At 34.6% G+C, this 14,241-nt stretch overlaps 2 protein-coding genes across 2 annotated transcripts in view; one reads left to right on the top strand and one right to left on the bottom strand.

The window, feature by feature from the left end:
* Nucleotides 1-6,354, bottom strand: part of LOC132307567 (glycolate oxidase 1) — a 96,582-nt gene extending 90,228 nt beyond the window's left edge. The window contains exon 1 of the mRNA XM_059805366.1: nt 6,349-6,354. The gene's annotated coding sequence lies outside the window, so the exon portion shown is untranslated. The remainder of the gene's footprint in view (nt 1-6,348) is intronic.
* A 2,573-nt stretch (nt 6,355-8,927) lies between these two features.
* On the top strand, nt 8,928-10,353 carry LOC132307568 (xyloglucan endotransglucosylase protein 7-like). Its single transcript, XM_059805367.1, has 3 exons — nt 8,928-9,327; nt 9,477-9,670; nt 9,768-10,353. Exons 1-3 carry the CDS (start codon nt 9,019-9,021, stop codon nt 10,159-10,161), a joined length of 897 nt encoding a protein of 298 aa, XP_059661350.1. The 5' UTR covers nt 8,928-9,018; the 3' UTR covers nt 10,162-10,353.
* Nucleotides 10,354-14,241: the final 3,888 nt, after the last annotated feature.

Here is a 14,241-nt window from a genome sequence, read left to right as displayed (position 1 = left end):
TTTGACACTTTGATATATATAGATCTTGATTGTTCAATGATTTATGTGGTTAAATGTTTTCAATTGATCATTTCATTCTAACCATATATCTATGTATGCTAGAATCGATGTTCATGTGCTTGTCTTTAGATTTTGTGTTATTGATGCATGTCTATGTGTATTGATGCTATAGATTTACTGATTGTCAAAACATAGTGCTTAATAGAATGCTCTTGTGATTTTCTTGATGGTTTATACTTATTCCTTGATGGATTGTGCCTCTCCCCCTAGTTTATTTTCATGCTAGTAGTGTAAATGTAGTGTAGTTATAGCGTAGTGTTAAATGAGAGGACAATCCATGCTTGTTGTTTGATGATCCAAGCTTTTGAATGCAAGTAGTATATGTCTCTAACCTTGTGTTGTATTTGGATTGTGAGCTTAATGAAAGGATTAATGACTTGTTTTGATCTATTGTGCCTTTCACATGTTGTTTAGACAATACATGCTTCATTGCTTAGATATATTGTGCCTTTCACATGATGTTTAGACAATACATGCTTAACTAGTCATCCTTGCTTGTTGAATCAACCAAACACACACACACACCAATATTGCAACACACCATTTGCCCTCATTAGTCACTTGTCAACGGTATAGAAATGCCTTGCTTGGTGGTGATTTCTAAACCCCAAGACTCTTCTCTCTCTTACTTACTCTTAGTTGCATTCTTTTGTTATTACTTAATTCAATTTAGTTGCTCTCTAATCAACCAATCAATTAATTGTTTGATCACTTGACCTACTAGCCCTAATAGCGATTCCACAACCTTGTCCGACCCTCACAATCCCTTGGGATGATCCCTACTCGCCTTAGCTATATTTATAGTGAAAGGTAGTAGTGGCTTCTATAAATGTAAAACTTTTGGCTCTCGCCTTAAATTTCACACTCTCAAACTTGACGGTAGTGCGGCAGAACCAGTCAATTGGTTCGTTGGGTGTACGGTTCACCGTGTACACAACACGTGTTCGCACATACACAATACGTATGAGTCAGTACACGTTGCGCCGGGCACACCAAACACCTTCCCTATAAAGGTGATTATAAAAGTGATGCCACACAAGCGTGACAACTGTGATATACATACTCCATGATATTTTAAAATCCTATAGATTTGTATAGAGGTGTATTAACTTGGGTAATTATTTAAAATTGTGGTGTCAAAAAAAAAAAAAAAAAAAAAAAAAAAAAAAACAATTTTAGAATTGTATAAGAGGGGTAAATATTCTAGATATTTTTTAGAATATTATAGAACCTAATTAAATAGCCTTACACTTGTATATATTTTGATCATTCATTATAAGGTCATTGACCCATAAATAGGATGGGATAATAGATTTATAAAGGGTTTTTTAAAATTTTATTCTACCATTAAATTTATGTTGTATGATTTATGGTGAATTTTGAGTGGTGAGTTGTGATTGATTTTGATTATGAAAATTATCGTATATTACCTACATTTTATTTGAGTATGTTTCTTAATTGCGTGTATGTTTCTTAATTGCATGGGTGTCAGACGTTAAATAGGTATTTTTAGAGTGAAATAAATCGATAAAGATTTAATTCACGATTAAGAGTGCAAGTCCAAAGAAAAAACAAGTTAGGCCAGCAGTCACACGACAATAAAGATAAAGTGGATGTGATCTTATTGTATTATGAAATATTAAGGGGAGACTTGAAATATGAATTAATTAATATGTAAATGTTTAGTTGGTTATATTTTACAGCTAACTTAGATGCTTAGTTCAATTTTTTATTTTGGAATGATTAATATTATTTCTTTACATTTAATAAATTATTAAAAAAGAGTCATTTTTTTTTTTTTTTTTTTCAAAGCTTTTGTTCAAGCCTCTCGCTGGGCCCTTTGAGCTCACATTTTTCATAAAAACTTTTCAGGTTTTAGTGTGGTTGAACCAAACATGGTCCAACGACAAGGGAGCATGATGAGCGTTGTTTTGGGGATGTGTTGTTTATAGGACAATTATTCATAATCTATTTTGTACTAAACATTGTTCAGCAGGAGTTTGGAAACTTGGACCATATAAGTATATAACTGTATACTGTATAGTATATAATACTATATATAATGTGCTGTAGAAATGTTGGATAGCGAGGAGATCCTTTGATTTTCTGGCTGAACCGGAAGGCATTTTACGAATTTCAAGCCTCGCCAAGACTCTTCCAGACCATGTGGCAACCTTAGCATGGGAGGTAGAGTTCCCTAAAATTGTGGCTTGGGCTTAAGAGGTGCATGGAGAAGGAGAGTGCGTCTAAGACTTTTCCAGACATTTGGAATTCTCTCACTTCTAATCCTTCTCTTTTGGAGTTTAGTTTCGTGTTTGTACTTTTTTTTTTTTGGTGTGTTCATTTTGTTACATTTACAATAAACAAGGACTTTATGTTCTGCATTGCGAGAAAAAAATACAAATGAGATATTTAATTTTTTTTCTTGCTTTAAACAATTTTCCATTATTAATTTGAGACATTCTTGGAATTCTTATATTTTAATTCAGTTCCTCCATACCAAGTTCGTTTAAGATTGTCATTCTCTTTGATTGGAACGACAAGTCTCAATGAACTCCAATAAATCTCCATAGTCCACATATATGTTTTTTTACCCAAGTAATTAAACCTTTAGAAATTAAAGTATATTCTTGAGACTTGTTATTTGTCTTTCACATATATATATATATAATCATAACCAATTTAACATTCTCAGTCTAATGCATCAGGAGTAGTTTTTTTTTTTTTCATAATAGTCTCATTGCCAAGAATATATATATACAATTTACAATTTACAATGGGTTTACAAAGAATTTTATTTGGAGTTTTTTTTTGATTGAATCATTGTTTTCGTGAATCATTTCCTAATATTCAAACTGCCTCCACTCATGGCCAACTTGTGTGTTTTTTCAATTGTGCATTTTATTTCATCCCAGATTATAATCACATCGAACATTTATGTCTTTATCCTTCTACTGTCCTAGTCTTTAGAGTGAGAATTGCCTTGGCAGAGAGAAGGGGATTATTAGGGCCGGCCCTGAGATTGACAAAATTTTGAAAGGTCCTAGGCGAACTTAAATGTGAGATCCTTTATATACAATTATTCACATGCATAAAAAAATTATAAGAGTGCCAAATTTTTATTACAATGAAAAAATATTCACATAAAATATATTAATATTGAAAACACAAAAAACAAAATACAGTCTATATAGTTTCTCTCAAATTTAAAACCTATCATCTCTCATAATAAAGTAAAAAATATATATTTTCTTAACAAATGTTTAGTTCACTCCTCACGGGATAGATGAGCTAAAGAGTTAGAATGATACACATTAATTTAAGAGAAGTGATAGGTCTTCCAACCTCAATTGCTGACTTATTCTCTGAATACAACTTGGTTGGGAATGAGTTGAAAAGAAAGAGATGTTTACGGGATTTTGTTTTAAGAGTTCCAACGTGATCTAACTACGTTGTATTCGGAGGATAAGTCGGCAATTGAAGTTGGAAGACCTATCATTCCTCTTAATTTGAACTCCAAAATGATTTTCAAGTTTTCAAATGGATCAAGTTTAGAACTTTCAACACATTTAAATTTCTAAAAAAAATGTAAAATTTTGCCCTAACAGAGTTCTTATCAACTTCAAACTTAGACCTAAGCATTTCCCCTTTATATCAAATCAATTATATAGGTAATACATAACTAATTTATGTTTATTCAAATTTCATCAAAAATATATTATCTACCCCAATAATAAAGGATTACATTCAATTTCAAACCCAATAATAAATGATTACATTCAATTTCAAAGTACTTACATACATATTAACACATAAAATTAGTAAATGACTATATTTAATTTTAGAATTAATTACTGAAATACACACTATTAAACACATAAAGTAATAAAGGGTCATATATAATTTTGAATTTAATCACCAAGTTTTTAAGGGCTCCAATTTTGAATGAGCTAATAAGAGGGTGAATTTGTTTAATTGAAGGACTCAAGTTCTTATTTTTTTTTGGGCCTATCACTCATGGGCATGGCCTAAGTTTTTTTTTTTTTTTTTGGGGGGGGGGGGGGGGGGGGGGGCGGGGGCGGCCCGGGGGATTATTGATGTTAGAGGTTGGTTCGATCCCACTGGTGACTTCCCGAGTGTGTGCACAAAATAATTCACAACACTTTGAGTTTGGAAATTAGTGTCAAGTGGGCATCATAGTTTAAATTTATAAACCGCTTAATACCTATACTATGTAGTATGAGTGAGAAGAGATCATCTCAAAGGATTGAGGGTCGTACTAGGTTGAGGAATCAAGATTAGGGTTAGATGGTCAAGTGATCAAAGTAGTGGTTGGTTGGTTGAATTACATTAGATGCAAATTAAATTAAAGTAAACAATAATACAATAAGGAGAATAAAAGAGAGAGAGAGATCTAGGGGTTTAGAGATCATCACTAAGTATAACTTTTCTACACCCTTAATGAATGATTAATTAGGGAAAAAACATGTATTGCAACGAAGTGTATGTGTGTGGTTGTTCCAACAAGCATGGATGACAAATTAAGCATATATTGTCTAAATAACATGGTGGATAGCACAACATATCAAATTAAGCCATTAATCCTTCCTTTAGGCTCACAATCTAAACACATCATCAGGTTAGAGATAAATGTTACTTGCTTTCATAAGTATGGAACATCAACAACAAGCATGGATTATCCTCCCAATTAACATCTAAATTACAACTATACTACAATTAAGCTAATGACATGAAATTAAACAAACTAAACTAAGGGAGAGATACAATCCATCAAGAAATGAGTATGAACCATCAAATAAACCACAAGAACATGCCATTAAGCACTATGTTTTGACAATCTCTAGATCTATAGCATTAATACACATAGATATGCATCAATAACACAAGAAATAGAGACAAACACATGACCATCTATTCTAGCATGCATAGACATATGGATAGAATGAAATGATCAATTGGAAGCATTAAACCATACAAATCATTGAATAAACAAGATCTATATATATAAAAGTGTCAAGACATATATCACAATACAAATCCCCTCAAAAATACATAAATCAAGAAGTAGAAAGCATGCTTAGGGCTAACTGTAGCCCCAAGAGGATGTCTAGCCACTCATTGATGATGTCCTCAAACCCTCAAGGGCAAGCTCCATGGAAGAAATCTGCTCCTTGGTTGATGAAGAGTCTCCAATGGTGTCTCTAGCCTCCTCCTCCCTTTTGCTTTCTCACTAAGTATTATCTTCTCTAAGTATGTGTATATGTGTAAAAGTGGCTCATATTCTTTATATAGGTAGGTCAAAAATCACCCCAAATGAGCTGGGCTCGTACACCATAATCCTCTAATGATTGGATATGAGACAACTTTTAATGAGCTGGAATTTGGAATTTTCTCGGGATTTGGGAAGTTCGATCGATTGAACCTGTGGTGAGATTGATCGAACAAGGCCTCAATCTATCGAATTGAAGCTGGATCGATTCTCAATGGCGGCGCCTTTTTGGATAAAAACAAATCTGAGATATTTTGAAGATATTTTTGGAAAAAGGACAAAAGTGGTTGGTAAGGTGGTACAGCTGGATAAGATCTGGCATGTGGATAAGGACAAGAAAGTTCGATTGATCAGAGAATGATATTGGATCGATCGAACTTTTGGGATCTCTGCAGATGAAATTATGGTCTGGTTCTGTCTTGAAGTGCTGAGATCGATGAAAGTTGGATCGATTGAACTTTTCTTGAGATCGATCGAAGTTGCTGAAATTCCACCATTTCCTTCCTTTTGCTCTACTTTGCTCATTTCTTTGATTCATCCCAGAATTGCTTCATTTTTGCTCTTATTTGGCTGAGTTAGCTTATTTTAGGGATAAGTACCTGAAAATAGAAATAACACGAAATCAATACAAAACGGAAAAATAAGATAGATAAAGGTTTTAGAATACCTAAGCTTAAGGGGTTTAAATGCGCACTTTTCAGCGTTTATCACCCACAATGAATTTGAATGGAAAATGTAATTTATACAAATGGGATGGGTGCACCTAACATCTTTAAATTTTTGGATCGAATAGTGAAACACCCGACCCTTTACAGTTAGTATCACAATTTATCCCATCCCACATCGGGAGTAAGCATTATAGTACCAATATATATATATATCTTACATGCAGACAAACTAGTGTTTTTTATTTTTGGTTTTGTAAAAATAAGATTCCACTTAGGCTCGTATGGCATGTGCTTTGTTTTTGGCATTTTATTTTTGGCTAAAACAGAAACAGTATTTTTGCTGTAGGAGTGTTTTGGAAAAAAATTGGAAGCACGTTTGGGAACGATGTTTTGCTATGGAAATGTCGGAAACAGAAACACGAACAGTAATGGTTTTGGACCATGAACAGTTGTCAAAACAAGAAAAAACAACTTTTTGGTGGTTTGGTTTTGGGCCATTGTTCACGAAGTGTTTTAGCACTGTGTAAAATAAAATAAGGTCACACCAAACATGCTTTTGTTACCATAATCGACACTATAGTAGCCCAAATATAAAAACAGCAGAAACAAAGCGCATGCCAAACGGGGCTTTAGTGTTAAGTTCATAGTGTTGGATGAAATGTGGTGTTTGTTAATGACATAATTTTATTAGATGCTTTTAAGGAAACCCAACAAAGTTAAAAATATAGAGCAAGGCATTAGAAGCAAAAGCTCTGGAAAAAAAAAAAAAATCAAAATATATTGAATGTACATTTGACAAGAGTAAAATAAGATGACAATATAAGTAACTTAATAAAATAAGATGACAATATAAGTTATTTAAAACAACTTTATGATCAATTTTTTTATTAAAAGATGGAGAGATAGATATATGATAATATGGTAACTTAGTAAGTAAGATTAAAGAAATACATCAAAGGCCAAAAAAAAAAAAAAAAAAAAACAACTAAGATTAAAGTATGATGAAATAAAAAATAAAAAAAATGATTTTTAGGAGTACATGTTTTTTTTTTTTTTTTTTACCCTTGCAAACAAGCAACAACAGCCTGATAAAAACCACAATCTTTGGCTGCTAGGACAAGAATATCAGTAGGGATATGAACCAGAGCAGTATCATGTGTAATGTGCTGACGTGAAAGCTGGGCAAGAGCATGGGCGACCCCATTACCATGTCTAAGCACATGGCTAAGTTGAGAAAAGGAGAATCGCCGAAGAGCCACCCGAACATCGAATGATACGGACTGGATTTCAACCGGACCACAATCACTGCCATTAACTGCCTGAACCATCAACAATGAATCGCTTTCAAACCAAACCTGAACATAGGATGAAGTTAAAGCCTATAGAACTGCTTTACGCAGACACATAGCTTCAGCCAAAGTAGCAGAAGAAACATGGAAGGGAGAAAAAACCACTGCCTGTAAAACAGTTCCCCTAGAATCCCTAAAAACAGCACCCCTACCTCCAACCTGGGCAACAGATGAAAAAGAAGTATCTACATTACATTTAACGATACCCTCTGTTGGAGGCACCCAAATGGACGGGGAAGGAGGGGGATGCAAAGCGGACAAAGACTTGACCGAAGCAAAATTCAAAGCAAGACCTGTGGAAGTAGAAGCGTCCTTAAACTCCCAAAAGGAAGAACAAGCCAACGAAACCACCTTAGATGGAGCAAAAAACATCCCATCAAAAACAAACTTATTCTGAGCTTTCCAAATACCCTAACAATAGAAGGCCACCATACCTAGAACATCCAGATCCTCATCTTTCGACATTGACAGTCTCTGTAAGTTCAGCCACCAATCTGCAAATGATAAAGGCGATTCCATCAAGAAATCAAACCGTAGAGGCAATAATTTCCAAATCTGCAGAGAATGAGGACGAAGGAAAAACATATGTTTTATAGATTCCTCCTCATTACCACACCTGGGGCACACCACATCAATAACCATTCCATGGACCTTAAGAAGTTGGTGAACTGGTAACGCAAGATTACAACATTTCCACAAAAATGTTGTAATTTTGGAGGAATTTTACATTTCCATATGCTACTCCAACTAAATTGTTGTCATGACACAAGAGAAGCATCAGCCTGGGAGTTGACCTCTGCTTGCGGCCTCAATCGATTAGCTAGATAATATGCTGACTTCACCGAAAACTTACCATTAGGCTTACCAGTCCACCCCAAGTTATCTTCCGGGGAAAAGAAACTGAAAGGACACTGAAGAATAGCGTCGACAATGGGAGGCGAAAATAAAGATCGAAACAAATCCACATTCCAACCAGTCTGCCGAGAATCGAATAACTCCACCGCTAGATTAGGGAGTACCCCACGAGGAGGTCGAATCAGCTTACCAAAATCACCGGGACCCAGCGATCATTCCAGATATTAAGAGTACATGATTGAAATACTTAAACAGTAACCTTTTATCAGTCAGAGTGACAGACAACACCGTCATACCAAATTAAATAGTTCCATATTATAAACATACTTAATTCATGACAGTGTTGCTCCAGACCCCCGTCTGGTGGAGTTGTAGCGGCTGATAGATAATGATTTATTTTATTTTTATTTATTTATTTATTTTTTTCTTCGTTTGGTAAAAAACTTCACATCTACTTTACTCCACAAGACCGCATCATATGAATAAATAAAGTTTGGGTTGGCATTTATTAGGCATAGAATATGCACTTTTTACAGCTAAACAAACCACTTTTCTGAACCCACCCATATCTGTGTCCAGCTCAAATCCTCCACACTCCCAACTCTCCACCACTCAGCCCCACAACTTGGTATGGGTTAGAACGTTCCTGTGCCTTTCCCTCACTCATCTTTTTCCCATTTCGTTCCTCCCTATAAATAAACCACCCACACATGCAGTTCTCATCATCATCCCACAAACATTTCTTTCTTACCAAACACTACACTTCTCATTAACATTCACTTCAAACTGTCTTCATATGCTAAAAACCAATTATCAAACGCCAATGGCCTTTTCTTCTTCAACTTCAGTGTTATTATTGGTGATCATATCTGCTATGCTTAGCTTTTTCATATTTGCATCTGCTGCAAACTTATACCAAGACATTGATCTCACTTGGGGCGATGGCCGTGCTAAGATACTCAACAACGGCGACCTTCTTACCCTCTCCCTCGACAAGGCCTCTGGCTCTGGCTTCCAGTCCAAGAATGAATATCTATTCGGAAAAATTGATATGCAGCTCAAGCTTGTCCCTGGAAACTCTGCTGGCACTGTCACCGCCTACTACGTAAGTTCCCTTCAGAAATGAATATTTCTTACACCACACAATTATTTACATGTCAAATGGTAAATGGCCCGGACAAATGGTCCGGAGACCCTGTAACAACTTCTTATGAGTAATGTCTAATCCTCATGTTTGTGTGTGTACCATTGCAGTTGTCATCACAAGGTCCAACCCATGATGAGATAGACTTCGAGTTCTTGGGGAACTTGAGTGGTGACCCTTACATTCTTCACACCAATGTGTTCAGCCAAGGCAAGGGCAACAGAGAGCAGCAATTCTACCTTTGGTTCGACCCAACTGCCGATTTCCACACCTATTCCATCCTCTGGAACCCCCAACGGATTATGTAAGTACACTTGTTATATATACATACTAAAAGCTTACTGAATTTATACATGTATGACTTTTTTTTTTCCAACTCCGATTTTATCTCCATAATTCAGATTTTCAGTGGACGGAACACCCATAAGAGAGTTCAAGAACTCGGAGTCAATTGGTGTTCCATACCCAAAGAACCAACCAATGAGGATATACTCCAGTCTGTGGAACGCGGACGATTGGGCCACGAGGGGTGGGCTGGTGAAGGCTGACTGGACTCAAGCACCCTTCACAGCTTCATACAGGAACTTCAATGCCAATGCTTGCACCTGGACTTCTGGTGCATCTTCTTGCACTTCGAATTCTCCGTCTAGCAACAGTGCATGGCTAACAGAAGAGTTGGACTCCACAAACCAGGGTAGGCTGAAATGGGTGCAAAAGAATTACATGATATATAATTACTGCGCGGACACAAAGCGATTTCCTCAAGGCCTTCCTCCAGAATGTGCAAACACTTAATTATATAGCCTTCTTATTCTTGTCTAGGGGATATACAATTGGATTTTTTTTTTTTTGTTTGGGAAAGGTATCTGCATGTAAAATGGTCTAGTGGTGTTTTCTTGATCTCTCAAAAAGGAAGTGAGTGTATGTACAAGTGTGAAGTTTATTGCCAATAATATATATATTATTTTTGGTTGTCCTAAGTCAAAATTTGTTAATTTAAAGGGATTTTAACATATAAATGGGGTTAGGGCCCCATATTTACACATTGGTGGAGTCAAAATCTTATATTTTCACAAAAATGAGTTTGACCTAAATGGTGACATGGCACATGAAGTTTTACTGTTTAAAATTTTTGTTGTCTAAAATGCCCTTCTCCCTATTCCAATACATTTACCTTATTACCCTTCTTATTTCCTCATCTAATTTAAGCCATTGGAGGCCTAATCATTCAGAATCCTTATTCGTGTGCCCTCTCTGGCTGTTTGGGACTTTCCGGGAAAACAGCCATTGACGGCGAGCTAGAGCACCGAAGTTCTCAATCTTCAATCTGGTGGACAACAGTAAGACGGAGGAAGGTCCAATCATGAAGAATGGAACTTGAAACAACACAATCCTTCAACAATCCCATTTTAAGGGTCGAAGAGATGGTAAATTTGGGTTTCTCTGTTCTGTTTTCTAGCATGTGTAATGAGATTAGGGAACACAAGATTTGTGCATGATTTTGTGTATTTGGTGTTTGTTTTTTGTTACAGATTCAATTTTTGTTGTTAAATGTGAATGAAAGTGGGTTGGTCTCTATTGATTATGGTTGATTTTTGGAGTTTTTGAGTGTTAGGGTTTTTGGTTGCATACCTTATGAATCCTGCCTCGTTTTTTATTTTTTATTTTTATTTGGTGCCATTAGTTTCATTTATTTTTCTCTCCATTTTTTACTTCTCTCTTCATATATTTGAGCACCAAAAGTACAACCATTATCATTTTCTCGACTGTGAATGCTACAGGATTGGCACATGTTTATAAAACTGGCATGTTCTTAAATGTATTTATCTATTTGGATGTGAAAAATTACATGTATATTGTACAAATTTTTTTTTTTTTTTTTTTTTTTTTTTACTTACTTATTTTCCAAAAAAAAAAAAAAAATTACATGTATATATGGAGTATCCTAGTATGGTTATCCCGAAGTCTTAATAGAATAAGATGAGGTTTCTGTAATGATTGAGTGGCTAACTATAGTTGTCTGGAAAATTACATCTCCTATATCTTCTTTCTTGGGAGCTACAACTTCCACAGTTGGTTCATGTATTGGGCGAATTGAATATTTATATCCTACAACAAGGAAACAAAAAACTCAATAGCCCTAATATAAAGCAAAATTCATGTTATTATTTCCCTTTTAGAATTAAAAGCTAATTTGAAAAATATTAATGGCATAATACCAAATATAATTATCAAAACCACAAAACAACATATCTAATACTAAATCACAAAAACCCATTTGGAATTAGAGTGAGTAATGTAGAGAAAATATAGAAATGAAAAAATATATATATATGACACAATTGTAACCTAAAATGAAAATTATAGGTGTAGTATATATGTGTGTGTATATATTACCTGTTTGGAAATTGGGATTATATGAAAGGGTTCTATGAAGAAGAGGGTGTGAAGAAGAGGCATGGTGTCTAGTTCTGAGATAGCGAGGGATAGAGAGAAGAATTGGGTTTACTTGTCTTCCACCTCTAAAATCAAACTTCCACTTCCATTTTGCAAATAGAGGACCCTTTAACATAAATGAAAGAGCCACCTTTCTAATTTTGAAAGGATGTTCTACAGTGACAGGCTGATTGTGTGCAGCAATGATTTTGAAAGGATGTTCTACAGTGACAGGCTGGTTTTCCAAAGGCCATTTGTTGGTAGGAATTAGTGATTTTATTATTATTATTTTTTGAAGTTATCTTTTATTTCTTAATATCAAATATATATATTTGGTACAAATCTGTGAATTCTTTCATAGTTGTATTAATTGGGCAAATTTTTATTTTTATTTTTATTTTTATTTATTTTTTTCGTGTTACATGATAGTGCTGTCTTTTTGTATTTGATGTCGTAATAGATTGCATTTTTCAAGAGCTCTAATGGAAATATTTAACCTCTTAAGTAAACTCAAAATTCTTATGTAATTGTTCAGAATGTTTTAAACAGTAGTAGTGCTAAGTTGGATAATAAGGTCACCTGCAAGGTGTTGGGCAAATTATAAATTCTTTTATAATTTTGATGATTCTTTTAAAAATTATTATTATTCAAAGTTTCGAATTATTTGTTTTTATATTACTTTTGTTTCTTATTATTATTATATAATGCCTTAATACCTTAATTTTTATTGCATATGATAGTTATAGAGACAAAGTGGTTCTTTTGTTCCAACTACACACAAAAACAGAGAGAAAGTATGTCCATCAAATACACAAACAAGAGGACTCTCATTAGGACCACACAAAGGAAAAGGGCCACAAATTAGTTTACCACAGAACAAGGAAATACATACCTGTATTTGCCCAATTGGGAGCTAGAGGAAGTGGGATAGGAGGATCTCAGAATCCAAAATGTACTTGAAACGATGTGGGATATGGGACATTTGTAATGTTGAACAGTATCATTTTTTTTTGCTGGTATTTTGCAATCTGTTGGTTGGTGCTAGCTATTTTTTAACTTTTAAAGAAGAATAGCTTTGCAACTTTTGATTGTGGATTAGGTTGGTATGCTTTTGCAACCATTGTATTGCTTATTATACTGGCATCTAGCTTAGATGGAATGAAATGAAGTTGCTCTTTTGCATTGGGTTTTCATGAATTAGTATTGTATGGCTTATTATACTAGGGTCTCATTGAATTTTCTTCGACTATTACATGAATGTACTATAAAAAAAATATATATATACATTCCAAACTTGAAGTAGTTGAATGAATGAAAATTGGCCTATTGTTTCTTTGGTTCCATGGTGTCGAACAAAAGAATAATTTAATCTCAATAGTTGTCAAAGAGATACCACACTCTCTCAAAGGCTAATTAAGTTGCACATTATATCCATAAACAGCTCCATTAGCGCCATGAATAATACAAAATATTCTCCAAACTAGCTAAGTGAGTGTTTAGAAAATATGGTACATGGATGTCAAAAGGTGGTACCTTCAGTTCAAAAACGTGGTACCTTTGGAAAAAAAAAAGTGGTACCTTCGTAATAGGGACTTCTTTTTGCAATTGAAAATGGAATTACACTTCACATCGCTAATTAAGTTACACATTACATCCATAAACAACTCCATTAGGGCCATAAATAACACAAAATATACTCCAAGCTAACTAAGTGAGTGTTTAGAAAACATGGTACCTAGACGCCAAAAAGTGGTACCTTTAGTTCAAAAACGTGGTACCTTTGGAAAAAAAAGTGGTTTCTTCGCAAAATGGACTTATTTTTGTAATTGAAAATGGTATTACACCCTACACCGCTAATTAAGTTGCATATTACATCCATAAACAGCTCTATTAGCGCCATAAATAACACAAAATATTCTCCAAGCTAGCTAAGCGAGTGTTTAAAAAATATGGTACCTGGATGCCAAAAAGTGGTACTTTCAGTTCAAAAATGTAGTACCTTTGGAAAAAAAAAGTGGCACCTTCGTAAAAGGGACTTATTTTTGCAATTGAAAATGGTATTACACCCCACACCGCTAATTAAATTGCATATTACATCCATAAACAGCTCCATTAGCGCCATGAATAACACAAAATATTCTCCAAGCTAGCTAAGCGAGTGTTTAAAAAACATGGTACCTGGATGCCAAAAAGTAGTACCTTCAGTTCAAAAATGTGGTACCTTTGGAAAAAAAAGTGGTACATTTGCAAAAGGGACTTATTTTTGCAATTGAAAATGGTATTACACCCCACACCGCTAATTAAGTTGCACATTACATCCATAAACAGCTCCATTAGCGTCATGAATAACACAAAATATTCTCCAAGCTAACTAAGCGAGTGTTTAGAAAACATAGTACCAGGATGCCAAAAAGTGGTACCTTCAGTTCAAAAACGTGG

This window comes from Cornus florida, unplaced genomic scaffold, assembly GCF_030987335.1.
Source record: "Cornus florida cultivar Cherokee Brave unplaced genomic scaffold, ASM3098733v1 CherokeeBrave_3.0.0_Hap2_Chr05, whole genome shotgun sequence".
Taxonomy (NCBI): Eukaryota; Viridiplantae; Streptophyta; class Magnoliopsida; order Cornales; family Cornaceae; genus Cornus; species Cornus florida.
Note: the sequence above shows the minus strand (reverse complement) of the source record. Positions and strands in the feature narration are given on the sequence as shown.